General features: G+C 39.3%; 1 protein-coding gene across 1 annotated transcript in view; it reads left to right on the forward strand.

The window, feature by feature from the left end:
* The window catches only part of LOC127454714 (talin-2-like), an 83,100-nt gene extending 71,490 nt beyond the window's left edge, over nucleotides 1-11,610 (forward strand). Inside the window, exons 49-58 of the mRNA XM_051722075.1 lie at nucleotides 649-765; nucleotides 1,004-1,189; nucleotides 3,468-3,575; nucleotides 3,732-3,837; nucleotides 4,337-4,461; nucleotides 6,972-7,097; nucleotides 7,246-7,308; nucleotides 7,426-7,608; nucleotides 7,792-7,917; nucleotides 8,009-11,610. Of these exons, the coding sequence (XP_051578035.1) occupies nucleotides 649-765; nucleotides 1,004-1,189; nucleotides 3,468-3,575; nucleotides 3,732-3,837; nucleotides 4,337-4,461; nucleotides 6,972-7,097; nucleotides 7,246-7,308; nucleotides 7,426-7,608; nucleotides 7,792-7,917; nucleotides 8,009-8,137 (1,269 nt within the window). The 3' untranslated portion in view covers nucleotides 8,138-11,610. The remainder of the gene's footprint in view (nucleotides 1-648; nucleotides 766-1,003; nucleotides 1,190-3,467; nucleotides 3,576-3,731; nucleotides 3,838-4,336; nucleotides 4,462-6,971; nucleotides 7,098-7,245; nucleotides 7,309-7,425; nucleotides 7,609-7,791; nucleotides 7,918-8,008) is intronic.
* Nucleotides 11,611-15,619: the final 4,009 nt, after the last annotated feature.

Consider the following 15,619-nt stretch of genomic DNA (forward strand, 5'->3'; position numbering starts at 1 on the left):
GGGGTGGAATTGTCTCCTAACTCAGATATGAGTAAGAGTGTTCTGGTGAGAAGCTGATTCCAGTGTGTGCCATTTAATCACATTAATAATTAAGGAAATTAATCTGTATTTCTCCTTTCAACCATTATGCTGCGAAATGAACTACATGCTGTAATAATAGCAAAATTCTGCATGAGTTTTTAGTCATTAATTTCCAGTTTTCAAAGAAAATGCTGGTTTTACCAATTTAACCATAGTTTCATAGTTAAACATAGTCTTTTTACTTAAAATAATATGAGTATAATAAGTTATAGGATTTAAATTGCTAATTTTTAATTAATTATAAATATAGGCTGACAGTAGCTGGTTTCCGAAGAATTTAAAAATAGTGAATTTTTACATCAGATGTAATTCTGACATCAAATGTATTAAGGAAGTACAGTCAGCTGGTCGTTATCGTAAAATAAACCCCTACTGGTAATCAAGCGTGAATTTTATACATTCATGTTATACATTTTAACTCAGGTGAGTAGCCATTATTCAGAAATATTTGACCGCTGAATAACACGATTGGCCAATCAAAATCAAGTATTCCAGAGAGCCATGTTCACAGAGGACCTTGTATACTCGGATCTAAAATTCATTTGATTTGTCTATCTGTGTGTTCAGGTTATGGTGACTAATGTAACATCCTTACTAAAAACGGTGAAGGCAGTGGAGGATGAGGCTTCAAGAGGAACCAGAGCTCTGGAGGCCACTATTGAGTGTATCAAACAGGAACTAACAGTAAGAACGCACACACACAAAACATAGTGTACTAATTTCACTATTTACTTTGTCTTGAATATGTTCCTTCTTTTCCTTTCTTTTTGCTAATACCAGCCCATCATGTTTATTGTAATGTCCATTTCATCCATTCTTTTAAATTGACCTCCTTACGAATCTCACTCAAACATGGACATACGTGGTTGCAAGACAAAATGTAAAACATTTTAATTAACAACTGTGCTGTCCCTGTGCTCAGTTGTTCCAGTCTAAAGAAGCCCCTGAAAAATCAACCACTCCTGAAGAGTTCATACGTATGACAAAGGGCATCACCACAGCAACTGCCAAAGCTGTTGCAGCTGGAAATTCTGCCAGACAGGAGGATGTCATCTCCACTGCTAACCTCAGCCGCAAGGTCATTGCGGATATGCTGACCACATGCAAGGTGTGTATGTGTGGTGGGATACTTGATTTCTGCCCTCGTCCATGTAGTTTTGTGAGTGGATTTAGTGAAGAAAGTTAAAGGGGTTCTCTTTTAACATTTGTTTGGTATTTCACTATGGGAATCTGGCATGACCAATCCTGGAGGCACCAATAATACCACGTCTATCAGTTGACAGACCAATCACAGCAGTAAATATAAGTCACTGCCACAGGGCTTTTCATTCTTGTTCACTGCTGTCCAGAGGGAACACTCTGAACAGAGAGTGGAGACTTCACCCTCAGGGGGAGAATCAGCTGTGTGAGAAATACGTGCGCACTGCCGTAGATCTTTTCGCATCGCACAAAAACACTCTTTCCCTGTTCTTTCCCTCTGTTCTTCTCTCTGGTGAGGGTTGGTGCTCTTATGGATGTGGATGCTTTAGCGCATCCATGGCCAAATGCGCTACTTGTTTCCCCCACTGAGTCTAATTGTTCCACCTCTAAAGTTGCGGTCACACATACCCTTTGCAAGCGAAATTCCGCGGGCGAAGATGGCATGGTCGGATGTTGAGAGCATGTGAATTCAGCCAAAAATAACTGCCAAGCAGCCTCTTTTTAATGCTGCACTTCATACTCTGGCAGAGTGAAGTTGCAAAGAAACTCACCGCTAAAATGATATCCTTGTCCATTGTCACTGCCAAACCAAGCAACTTTCTATTGGTCAGCGCACCGAAAGTTTGCCGCAAAGTTCACCAAACTTGAACTCCACGCAATATCTGCAAGGGGAAATTCTTCGCCACTGGATGTCCATCGCGCAAAATTCAAGATCGTGCAGATTCACATTGAGATGACTGTAATTTCGCCCACTGAATTTCGCCATGCAAAGGTATGCCTGACTGCGCCTTAAGAGGAGTAAGAGAATGCGGTCACTCAGTCATACTGATTGCCCCGAAACTGTGGCTGGCAGAGATAATACAACTATTGCGCAGCCAGCCCTGGCCGCTCCCGCTACGCGAGCCCTGCTGTCACAAGCACGGGGGCTAATATTTCACCCCACCCCAGAATGAGTAGCTCTTTGGGCCTGGCCCATGTTTGCTAAATTTAAGGTGTCACGGGGTTACCCCAGTGGAAGATTGAGACTATTTAGAATGCGAGGGCTGCCTCAATGCATTTCACGTTCGATCGAACATGGGGTATTTTTGGGCAGTGGTGTGCACACAGATAGATTGTTTCATTTTTATTTTCGGTGGCAGACATCTTGTGTTTTCTTCAAGAACTTTTGGATAAGGGCAGAACCTTTTCTAGGTCAAGGTTTATCTTGTGGCCATGTTGGCTTGACATGTGGGAATTGGCTAAAATCCAGTGGGTCAACACCCGCTTGTTTGCAGGTTTATGAGGTGTTTAAATAGGGTGTCAAAATTGCAAGTTCCGTGGTCCTAAACGCGCTTTCTCCATCTCTTTTGAGCCAGTTGAAAGTATAGAATTAATGCTCCTTTCATTATAGGCAGCTTTGCTATTGGCTCTGACAATGCGAAACAGGTTTGTGAACTCCATGATTTGTCGGTTAGTCACTCTTGGTTGCACTTTTCAGTGAATTTGTCGAGAGTGACTCTTAGGATGAATCCAGCCTTTGTCCCCAAGGTGAGCTACTCTGCGCTCAGCTGTAAGCTGGTGGAGTTGCTGTTTTTTCACCTGCCGTCCTTTTGCTCGTTGGGGCGTTACAGTCCAGGATGTTTGTGCAGCGGCGAGTTGGGCTTTGCCCTTACACTATTGTATGATTTTTATATACTGGATGTTACGGAGCTGTAACAACGCAACAACAACGCAATGAATGCACAAGTGTTTTTTGTTGATTGGGTTTTCTGGTATATTGGACTATATGTCGGTTGATGGGTATGCTTGGACAGCGTATCTTCAGTACATGAGTTGTCTATATCCCATAGAGATATACCGTTTAGAAAGAGAAATGTAGGTATAACTTTAGGTACTTATGTTTTCTCTGATAACAGGAGTGAGGTATCTCACCACACTTCCCTCCTTGCAGTTGCACGGAGTAGAGATATGCGGAGAATGAATCAGGGACCTATGGCAGTGACTAATATGAGGGAGGTGGGACTGACAGACGTGGTGTTATTGGTGGCAGACGTGGTGTTATTGGTGCTTTCAGGATTGGTCACGCCTGAGGCGATATCCATTGTTCAATACCTCACTCCTGGTATCCGAGAACCTGGGTTATCTTAATAACCTAAAGTTTTTGGTGTGCGAGTATAAACAGACTCTGTTTATCTTTTCCCCCCCAGCAAGCAGCATATCACGAGGAAGTGAGTGAGGAGGTCAGGAACAGAGCTCTGCTGTATGGCACAGAATGTACCAATGGATACATAGAACTATTAGAACATGTCCTGCAGGTACAAACACACAATCATTCACGCTTATTGTATGTACGCAATTAATAAATATATATGCACAGTTCATTGCAGGGCCTTTTATTCAGGATGTAATCTGTAGTTCCCATTACTGCAGGATCTAAACCAAATGTGTTGATGTTCATGTATTTATTGCAGGTCTTACAAAAGCCAACAGGTGATCAGAAACAGAAACTGGCAATGTTTTCTAAAAAGGTTGCTGCAGCTGTCACTGAACTGATACAAACAGCTGAGGCCATGAAAGGTACGTGACTTTTCACAACATGCATGCATTCACAGATACACACCTTTTATAAACATATACACACTCACTTACTCATTAACAGACTAAGTTTAGTATGGAGCATTATTGTGCTGAGTAAAGCTTCCTATCTCTCCTGTCTCGCTCAAGATGAGGGTAAGAAATATTAGACGTCAGTACAAATGTACTTACTCATCTGTGTAATTCAATCTTTCCAATCTTCAGTTAGCCCATTTCTTATTTTACCACATTTGTGACATGCTTGTTTGCTTGCTTATTGCAATATTTCATTTGTGTCCAACTCAGCAGCACGCTAAATGGCTCTTTGCTTTGAAAGACCTCATAAGTTTCCCATGTCCCATCATTCATAACTTGCATGGTTGCTGAAATGGGTTAGGGTTAGGGGAATGCTGACATGTGTTAGATTAATGCAGCATGCCGCCCATGAATTGATTCCAGGCCTTTCCTGGACAGCAGTACAGTGTGTGTTTTGTGTTTGTAGGTACCGAGTGGGTGGACCCTGAAGATCCTACAGTGATCGCAGAAACAGAGTTACTGGGGGCTGCAGCCTCAATTGAAGCAGCGGCCAAAAAACTTGAGCAGCTCAAACCAAGAGCTAAACCGAAGGTAACACAGACGTGTTGTTAACTCTACACTATATAAGTGTTTTTGCAGGCATTGTGCAGGCCTCTGTCTGATATGTTTGATATACACTATATTGCCAAAAGTATTCGCTCACCCATCCAAATAATTGAATTCAGGTGTTCCAATCACTTCCATGGCCACAGGTGTATGAAAAGAAGCACCTAGGCATGTAGACTGCTTCTACAAACATTTGTGAAAGAATGGGCCGCTCTCAGGAGCTCAGTGAATTCCAGCGTGGTACTGTGATAGGATGCCACCTGTGCAACAAGTCCAGTCGTGAAATTTCCTCGCTACTAAATATTCCACAGTCAACTGTCAGTGGTATTATAACAAAGTGGAAGCGATTGGGAATGACAGCAACTCAGCCACGAAGTGGTAGGCCACTTAAAATGACAGAGCGGGGTCAGCGGATGCTGAGGCGCATAGTGCGCAGAGGTCGCCAACTTTCTGCAGAGTCAATCGCTACAGACCTCCAAAGTTCATGTGGCCTTCAGATTAGCTCAAGAACAGTGCATAGAGAGCTTCATGGAATGAGTTTCCATGGCCGAGCAGCTGCATCCAAGCCATACATCACCAAGTGCAATGCAAAGCGTCGGATGCAGTGGTGTAAAGCACACCGCCACTGGACTCTAGAGCAGTGGAGACACGTTCTCTGGAGTGACGAATCACGCTTCTCCATCTGGCAATCTGATGGACGAGTCTGGGTTTGGCAGTTGCCAGGAGAACAGTACTTGTCTGACTGCATTGTGCCAACTGTGAAGTTTGGTGGAGGGGGGATTATGGTGTGGGGTTGTTTTTCAGGAGCTGGGCTTGGCCCCTTAGTTCCAGTGAAAGGAACTCTGAATGCTTCAGCATACCAAGAGATTTTGGACAATTCCATGCTCCCAAATTTGTGGGAACAGTTTGGGGATGGCCCCTTCCTGTTCCAACATGACTGCGCACCAGTGCACAAAGCAAGGTCCATAAAGACATGGATGAGCGAGTTTGGTGTGGAAGAACTTGACTGGCCTGCACAGAGTCCTGACCTCAACCCGATAGAGCACCTTTGGGATGAATTAGAGCGAAGATTGCGAGCCAGGCCTTCTCATCCAACATCAGTGTCTGACCTCACAAATGCGCTTCTGGAAGAATGGTCAAAAATTCCCATAAACACACTCCTAAACCTTGTGGAAAGCCTTCCCAGAAGAGTTGAAGCTGTTATAGCTACAAAGGGTGGGCCGACGTCATATTAAACCCTATGGATTAATAATGGGATGTCACTTAAGTTCATATGCGTCTAAAGGCAGATGAGCGAATACTTTTGGCAATATAGTGTATATTAGGTTATTTTACAAACCAAGTATGTATCAAACATTCCTACAGTGTCGTGCCCTGTCTACTGTTCAATTAGCGTGTTTGCATGCTCGATCTTACACCAATTATGCTTAATAAGCCAGTCAAGTAAACACCTTAAAGGGATAGTTTGCCCATCATTTCCTCACTTGACATCATTGTCATACCAGATGTGTATGATTTTCTTTCTACTGCAGAACACAAACGAAGATTTTTAGAAGAATATCTCAGCTCTGTAGGTCCATACAATGCAAGTGAATGGTGACCAGACCTTTCAAGCACCAAAAATCACATAAAGGCAGCATAAAAGTAATCCATACAACTCTAGTATTTTAATATGTCTTCTGAAGAAATCACTTTGGGTGAGAAACAGATCAATATTTCAATCCTTTTTTTTTTTTTAACTACAAATATTTACTCTCAGTTTCACTTCCAGAAAGTGAGATTTATTGTAAAAAAAAAAAAAAGACTTAAATATTGATCTGTTTCTCACCCACACCTGTTTTATCGCTTCTGAAGATGGATTTAACCACTGGAGTCATATGGATTAATTTTATGCTGCCTTTATGTGATTTTTGGAGCTTGAAAGGTCTGGTCACCATTCACTTGCATTGTATGGACCTACAGAGCTGAGATATTCTTCTAAAAATCTTCGTTTGTGTTCTGTAGAAGAAAGATAGTCATACACATCTGGGATGGCATGAGGGTGAGTAAATGATGAGAGAATTTATTTGTTGGTGAACTATCCCTATAAACCATTTTCTTTTATCATTGTAAGGTTATTAACAGTATAAGAAAAAACTGATCAGCACACCTAGATTTTTGCCCATTACCCCTATTTCACTTTGCATGTAAACACCTATGCTGGCATTTCAGGCTTATATGATGTGCGCATCACTGTTTACACTTTGACATCAAAAGCAGAGGGTAATCTGATGATTTCAAATCTCAATTAAACATGGGTTTCTTATGTTGTCGTTTTTTTTTTTGTTTCAAAAGGCTGAATTTTGCTGTGCATGTAAACACACTTATTATCAGAATTGAGCATTAGGAAAACTTCAGCTCGGAGTGTGTGCAGTTTAAACCAGAGGCCTGAAGGTGGCGCTAATCAACTTGAAAAATAGGGCCTGGACTGACCTTTTCATGTTTTCTCCTCTCAGCAAGCTGATGAGAGTTTGGACTTTGAAGAGCAGATTCTTGAAGCAGCCAAATCTATTGCTGCAGCGACCAGTGCCCTGGTGAAATCGGCCTCGGCAGCTCAGAGAGAACTTGTTGCACAGGGCAAGGTGAGAAATCCCTTGCAAACATAATATGAGAACTTTGAAACACAATGCATTTGATCAGTCGGTAAGCCATTTATCAATGGCACTAGGCTTCTTTCAGTTTTACAACCATAATTTATACATATTTTTTGATACTCTGTTTCCTGTGTAGGTGGGCGCTATCCCTGCCAATGCTGTGGATGATGGACAGTGGTCCCAAGGACTGATATCAGCCGTAAGTCCATAAACCTTTCTGGTAATTAAATAACAATGACATGAAAATCTCATCATGTGCCTTATATGATTGCTCTGTTTCCTCATCATTAAAGTAGCTTACTTGCTTTTGTTTCAGGCACGCATGGTTGCTGCAGCCACCAGTAACCTCTGTGAGGCAGCGAATGCATCTGTCCAAGGTCATGCCAGTGAAGAAAAGCTAATTTCTTCTGCAAAACAGGTGGCTGCTTCCACTGCACAGCTTCTGGTGGCATGCAAGGTTAAAGCTGATCAGGATTCAGAGGCCATGAGGAGGCTACAGGTACATGCACAATTAAATAAAAGAACAGCTGATTCTTGTGTATTCTTAACCAAAATCCCCTTGAGACCTGCACTTTAATTTTTATTATGTAAACCTATACATTAAATTGCTGTCACCATGTGCATTTCATGTGCATATTTCATGAACTACTCATCATATGTTCTCTCTCCCTGCTAAATCAAGGCTGCAGGCAATGCTGTGAAACGTGCCTCTGACAGTCTGGTTAGAGCAGCCCAGAAAGCTGCTTTTAACAAGGCTGATGATGACAATGTGGTGGTCAAGACTAGGTTTGTGGGGGGAATTGCTCAGGTAAGATTTACAGACTGATAGAATTTGTTCAGATTATACTTTTCATCCCGTTTCAGTGGTTTAATTGTGTTTGACTCTTTCTCTGCCTCAGATTATTGCTGCTCAGGAGGAGATGTTGAGAAAGGAAAGGGAGCTGGAAGAGGCCCGTAAGAAGCTGGCACAAATCAGACAACAGCAGTACAAGTTCCTGCCAAGTGAACTTCGAGAGGATGAGGACTAAGCATTATAAATCTTGACTTCCCCCTATTAACGAGAACCAGTTGTCCACCTTTGAATTGTGTCTGCGAAACAGCTGAAGGTATCTTCATTCTTCAGTGCAGTCTCTGTGACACCTGCTGAACCAATGAAGAGTTTGAACACTGAAACAGTTCTCTGTGGGGGCTAGAGTTGTCTTGATTGTGAATTTTTAAATATGTAAACTCTTGAAGAACACGCTGTTCGAAACAACGATCGTCTCGTCTCATTTACCGTGAATGTGTTCTGCTCGTGTGTCCACCACACTTTCATGAAGAAGCTTTAAATTTCTGGCATGATTCTGAACTTGTGAATGGTTGCATGACATTTTTGGAAGCACAGAACTGATCTTGCACCACAGCAGGGATTACACTCATTCGATTGGATTGTGGAGCAGACTAAATGAAGATGAGATGGGCATTTTGTTCCATCTTTCTCATTAAAGTGAATAATTGACATTATTGAGGTTTCAAACTAGCTGTAGACTTCGGTGATAGTGTACTCATGTAAGTCAAGAAGAAACAGCCTTTTAAAGTTCTCCAGTCAAAAGGGTGAAATACATTTTATGCTTCACTTTTATTGCTATGAAGTTCACAAGGTATACAAATAAAATAAGTATGTATGTAGACATACTACAAAATGTGCAGTAATGTGCAATGTAATTAAAAACTACTCACAAAGAGTTTAAATTGCATCTTCAAAATTGAATTACTTGCTGCTGCCCATAGGCAGTAATGAGTGGATACAGTGATTCATGTGAACCATTTAGAATAATTATGTCCTCGTACCACTAGCAAAACCTTTCTACTGGAGTGAGTCCCAAATACTGAATGTATGTTTTTAAATAAAATAAAATTACTCAAACGTGTCATGTTGAGGACATGTACGATGTACAAGGACAGGGCTGAATGTGTTGCACTTCACTTTATTTAAAGGAATATTCAGGTTTTAATACAAGTTAAGGACAGTCGACTTCATTTGTGGCATAATGTTGATATAACACAAAAAAAATACGTTTTCTTAAAAAAACAAAAACTTTGTTGGAGTGAGGCACTTACAATGGAAGTGAAAGGGGCCAAGTCGTATACCTTAAAATACTCACTGTTTCATATGTATAGCCACAAGACGTAAACCGTGTGTTAACTTTTCTGTGTAAAGTTATAGGCAATTTTACAACTTTGTTGCCATGGTGATGTAATGGCGTAAACGCTAAAAAAAAAGACAGTGAAAATGACTATTTAAACAACTTTACATCTCAAATAATATACAAGTTTTAACAGAAGAATTAATGTAAGTGCTTTTATAAAATTATACGCTTCACATTTCTGCCTTTACACCCTCCAACAATGTCCAGTGTAAGTGCCTAACCTTGATTTTTGCTCGTTTTAAAGAAACGGATGCATCTATTTTATTTTTTTATTTTTTTTAAGTAATCAACAATATGCCACAAATGCTGTCAATTAGGCTTAACTTGTATTGAACCCGTAATCTTCCTTTTAAAGGCAGACATACTGTACCTATCAATAATAATTTTAGGAGTATCTTCTCTTAAACTGAAACAATGAGCCATCACAATCTTTTTATTAGAGTAGTACCGTTTATAGCTGTTTGGACTGTTTTCTGCCTCTTTATCTTTCTGTAACATCCTCTATCTCTCTCCTCATTATGGTGCTTTTTCTAACCAGTGCATTTGTTAATGATTTATTCTTGTATGACCGTTACTGCTTTTTAGCCTTATTCTTTAGTATCATACAGTAACTGATGATCTCAATTTTCTCCTTAGCTTTTAATGTTATGGTCATATGGCAACAATGGAGCTCTAGGGGCTGGTCACTCCGAAAGAGTTTTTGTGTCTGTTTGCCTTGTTTTTCTACACGTACCTTAATTGTTTTCTATGTAGACGAACGTCTTTGACCATTGCGCTGTCTTGCTATTTTTTCAGTGCCTTGCACAGGAGATTCATGTTTTTAGACACCGTATTAAGTTCAAAATAACTTTTAAAAACGTGTCGACACCTGTGCTCTTCCATTTATTTGACTGCATCTAATTTTTTTAGCACAAGAACGCGTTTGATCTGAACGGCCCCTTGCTCTGTATTTATTCAGCAATGTGTTGCCTTGAAACAATATCCTTGCTGTTATTAACCTTTTTGGCTTTATGTGCATTAGTTTCAGTGCCTTAGTTTAACACTGTCAAAGGAACGTTTCAATTCTCTACCTGTAGAAGACAAGATCTGATGTTTATATTCTGGCTTGCACATGCATTTCCTGGTGTGCGTGGAAGCTGGCTTGCTGCTAATCTGTGACTACCTTTTTGCTCTGTGATGCTTAGAGCTGGAATGTTAGCTGGGCTTAAAGTGAAAGGTCATTGTTTACCTCTAGTATTCTCAGTAGGTTTTCATTAAGTGGCCTATGAAACTCTCACTTTTAAATGTGTCTCTTACATTCAGCAGTGCCCCCCTTTAGCTATAGATCTGTCTAGAATTGATCCTGTCTGTCAGCTACATGTTGCTGTAAATGTACTTTGCTTATTTACAAATATATGACTATGTACACTACCGTTCAAAGGTTTGGGGTCACTTGCCTGAAATGTTTCTCATGAACTTAAAAACCTTTTGAACTGAAGGCATATGCTTAAATGTTTGAAATTAGTTTTGTAGACAAAAATATAATTGTGCCACCATATTAATTTATTTCATTACAAAACTAAAATAGTATAAAAAAATAAAAAATAAAGTTTTTGAAATGAATGACTTGGGCCGAATAATTAAGAAAAGCAGCCAATGGGTGCCCAACATAGATGGGAACTCCTTCAATACGGTTTCAAAATCATCCCAGGGTGATACCTCAAGAAGTTGGTTGAGAAAATGTCAAGAGTACACGTCTGCAAAATTCTAGGCAAAGGGTGACTACTTTGAAGATGCTAAAATATAACACAGTTTTGATTTATTTTGGATTTTTTTAGTCACATCATAATTCCCACAGTTCCATTTGTTATTCCATAGTTGTGATGATTTTACTATTATTCTAAAATGTGAAGAAAAAAATAAATAAATTAAGAATGAGTAAGTGATCACAAACTTTTGAACGGTAGTGTATGTTGAGACCATTTTTGTGCTGCATTTCTTATGCATGCTCCATGACATCAGTCCAAACTTTTGATAGCAGAAATGCAGAATAAACAAAGTCTGGTCAGCCATGTCCTTCGGCATTGTGTAAATGACTATCAAAAAAGTCTCAAATATTTAGACGTTGCTGAAGGAAGTGTATGTCACTGATTCTACCATTTTGGGACTCTATTTACTGGAAATGAAAACTGATTGACTTGTTTGTGGGTTTGTCTTTCATTTTAACTTTGAAGAATTGCCTTTAAGAGCATTTCAATAGACTTGAAGTGATGTATGTTAAGCATCTGCCCATAAGAAAAAAAATTAAACTAAAAATAAAGGGCTTCAAATTACATTCTCTTCATACGATTAAATGTTTCTTGTGCCATGCATGAACATGAATAGGCAAGGTATGTATGAAACTGTATGGTGTGTAATGAATTGCTGATGGTGCACCTTACAATTGTTTTACCATTTTGTTTTTTAAAGCTTTTCCTATATTGATGAACACTCACATTAACCTATTATTTATTCTGCACTTTGATTCATTCAAGTTAAAATACATTATAAATACTCAAGGGCATCATGTGCCTGTAACATTCCTTATTTCCGCTTAATCATTTTGAAAGTGTATCTGTTCAACAGTTCATACAATTTAAAACAAAACATTTTACCATGTAAATAGACAATAGGGGATCGTACTGGTAATCTGGTTTTCATAAAACTAAAGTCACTACCAAGACACCTATTAAAATTTTCCAGGTTCAGATATGAACCATCAGATGTGCAACCTAACTAGAACATCTTAGTCTCTTTTAAAGACACTACTGTATTTATCATATTTGCCTACTATCAAAGCATAAAGCTTTCTTCTATTCTGCTCAATTTCTGTTTGTTGCAGTCCATCATTTTAATGTTAGAACAGAATTCATTAAGCTTATGCCTCACAATTAACAATCAATGTTGCATGTTTGCTGCAAGTTCTCAGTTGAACAGTAAGTTTATTGGAAACTTATTTGCTGATAAACTCATGGAAAATGCTTAAAATAGGTGAAATGAGGCCTACCTTCTATGTACCAATTCTGTTTCCCCTCTTTCCCATGTAGCAAGACAGTAAAGGATTTAGAAACATTTTAATAAGATACTTGCATTGCTTCTCAGTATTTGTTATAGTGACAGACACAAACATTATGTTGTTGTTTTAAATAATGTATGTCTACAGTACGTCCTGCAACTCCCTCATCTGCTGCTTTGCTGTTACTTTAAGACTGGAGTTGGACTTTCTCTAAGATTGAATTGAGTGAACTGAAGTGGAGTAAGTTGGTTGTACATCAACTGAAATAACACATTACTGCACTAAGTTCAGACTGACTGCCCCTTTAAGCTATGGTCTCTGGCGGGGGGAGGGGGCAGTACTGAGGTGGTATGTCTTAGTCAGCATGAGGCAGTTGGACTATTTTGGGAGGGAGCACACAGTCAGGGGGTGCTAATTTTAGGGAGGTGGTCATAGCATGTTTAAAGATTTACAGTTGTTACAATTAGAGTTACAATTGCTTTTGCAATCAGATATGAGATAATGATTGGTGTTTCTAGAAAGAAGAAGGTATAGGGTAAGTGAGTTCAGTAGCTGAGTATGGGAGAGAGAGGAAGAAGACTAGAAAGAAAATAAAGCAGACCTGTGAACAAGGTGGGGCGTGAATATTTGAATATTAGTACTTTTTCAAATTATTTTTTAGTATATACAGATGTAGCTGAGAGGGAAACAGAATTTGTGAATTAATTTGTTCACATTTATTCTCAGTCTCTCTGTGAGAAGTGAATGCTTTGTTTATAGTCAAATGTTGTATAAATGTGTGTGCACGCACATGTGCTGTGCCAACTGTGCATAACATAATGGAGTTCATTGCTGATTATTATAATGGCATCGCTGCCTGGTTTTGCACATACTTTTCTATCAGATCTCAATAAACAGAATATCTACTAATGTATCTGAACATCTGAAATGTCAGTGTTTACAGCTGGAGTGTGATCTATAAATATGATTGATGACAACTGGTATCAAAGCCTGCTCTTATTCAGTATCTGTTGACATTTGAATGAAGAGAACCCCAGATTACTAATTTTATTTAGAAAGTCTCAATAATTAAGTAAATTACTTCAGATTATATGACTGGAAATCATATTATTCAAAATTATACCAATTAATCTATTCAGGAGCTGAGTGAATAGGCCATGTCCACTGCATGACAACTACACTCACCCTCCCTTTGCCAGTATTTTGTATAAGTGTCAATCAAAGCTGTCAAGATAGTCAGCACAACACTGAGATACTCAAATAATTAAAGTTAAATCTCTGCAGCATCCAGAGGATCTGAGGGTTAAGCAAAGGCATTTAACAGGTTGAGGTGCCAGGCGGGCATTGTTGAAAGGTTTTCCCCTAGAGGAAGCTTTGTGCATCTGCTTTTATATCTCCGGCTATAAATTGCAAGTCTGATCTTGGTGACTGAAAGTGACTGGTCCTGAAAAAGAAATCCTATACAGAAGGAAACAAATGGATATTCTAATAGAAATCAATTAAATGGGTCACACTTTACAATAAGGTTCTATTCATTAACAATAGTTAAGGCATTAGGTATCATGAACTAACAGTGAACAATTTAGTTTTAACAGTATATAATAATCTTTGTTAATATTAGTTAAAAAAAAAATACAAAATTCATTGTTAGTTCATGTTAGTTCATAGTGCGCTGACTATTGTTAACATGTACAACTTTGATTTTATAAATGTACAGGTGCATCTCAATAAATTAGAATGTCGTGGAAAAGTTCATTTATTTCAGTAATTCAACTCAAATTGTGAAACTCGTGTATTAAATAAATTCAATGCACACAGACTGAAGTAGTTTAAGTCTTTGGTTCTTTTAATTGTGATGATTTTGGCTCACATTTAACAAAAACCCACCAATTCACTATCTCAAAAAATTAGAATATGGTGACATGCCAAACAGCTAATCAACTCAAAACACCTGCAAAGGTTTCCTGAGCCTTCAAAATGGTCTCTCAGTTTGGTTCATTAGGCTTCAAAATCATGGGGAAGACTGCTGATCTGACAGTTGTCCAGAAGACAATCATTGACACCCTTCACAAGGAGGGTAAGCCACAAACATTCATTGCCAAAGAAGCTGGCTGTTCACAGAGTGCTGTATCCAAGCATGTTAACAGAAAGTTGAGTGGAAGGAAAAAGTGTGGAAGAAAAAGATGCACAACCAACCGAGAGAACCGCAGCCTTATGATTGTCAAGCAAAATCGATTCAAGAATTTGGGTGAACTTCACAAGGAATGGACTGAGGCTGGGGTCAAGGCATGTCAAGGAATTTGGCTACAGTTGTCGTATTCCTCTTGTTAAGCCACTCCTGAACCACAGACAATGTCAGAGGCGTCTTACCTGGGCTAAGGAGAAGAAGAACTGGACTGTTGCCCAGTGTTCCAAAGTCCTCTTTTCAGATGAGAGCAAGTTTTGTATTTCATTTGGAAACCAAGGTCCTAGAGTCTGGAGGAAGGGTGGAGAAGCTCATAGCCCAAGTTGCTTGAAGTCCAGTGTTAAGTTTCCACAGTCTGTGATGATTTGGGGTGCAATGTCATCTGCTGGTGTTGGTCCATTGTGTTTTTTGAAAACCAAAGTCACTGCACCCGTTTACCAAGAAAGTTTGGAGCACTTCATGCTTCCTTCTGCTGACCAGCTTTTTAAAGATGCTGATTTCATTTTCCAGCAGGATTTGGCACCTGCCCACACTGCCAAAAGCACCAAAAGTTGGTTAAATGACCATGGTGTTGGTGTGCTTGACTGGCCAGCAAACTCACCAGACCTGAACCCCATAGAGAATCTATGGGGTATTGTCAAGAGGAAAATGAGAAACAAGAGACCAAAAAATGCAGATGAGCTGAAGGCCACTGTCAAAGAAACCTGGGCTTCCATACCACCTCAGCAGTGCCACAAACTGATCACCTCCATGCCACGCCGAATTGAGGCAGTAATTAAAGCAAAAGGAGCCCCTACCAAGTATTGAGTCCATATACAGTAAATGAACATACTTTCCAGAAGGCCAACAATTCACTAAAAATGTTTTTTTTATTGGTCTTATGATGTATTCTAATTTTTTGAGATAGTGAATTGGTGGGTTTTTGTTAAATGTGAGCCAAAATCATCACAATTAAAAGAACCAAAGACTTAAACTACTTCAGTCTGTGTGCATTGAATTTATTTAATACACGAGTTTCACAATTTGAGTTGAATTACTGAAATAAATGAACTTTTCCACGACATTCTAATTTATTGAGATGCACCTGTATTAGTATATGTTG

The sequence above is a fragment of the Myxocyprinus asiaticus genome, chromosome 2, assembly GCF_019703515.2.
Source record: "Myxocyprinus asiaticus isolate MX2 ecotype Aquarium Trade chromosome 2, UBuf_Myxa_2, whole genome shotgun sequence".
Lineage (NCBI taxonomy): Eukaryota > Metazoa > Chordata > Actinopteri > Cypriniformes > Catostomidae > Myxocyprinus > Myxocyprinus asiaticus.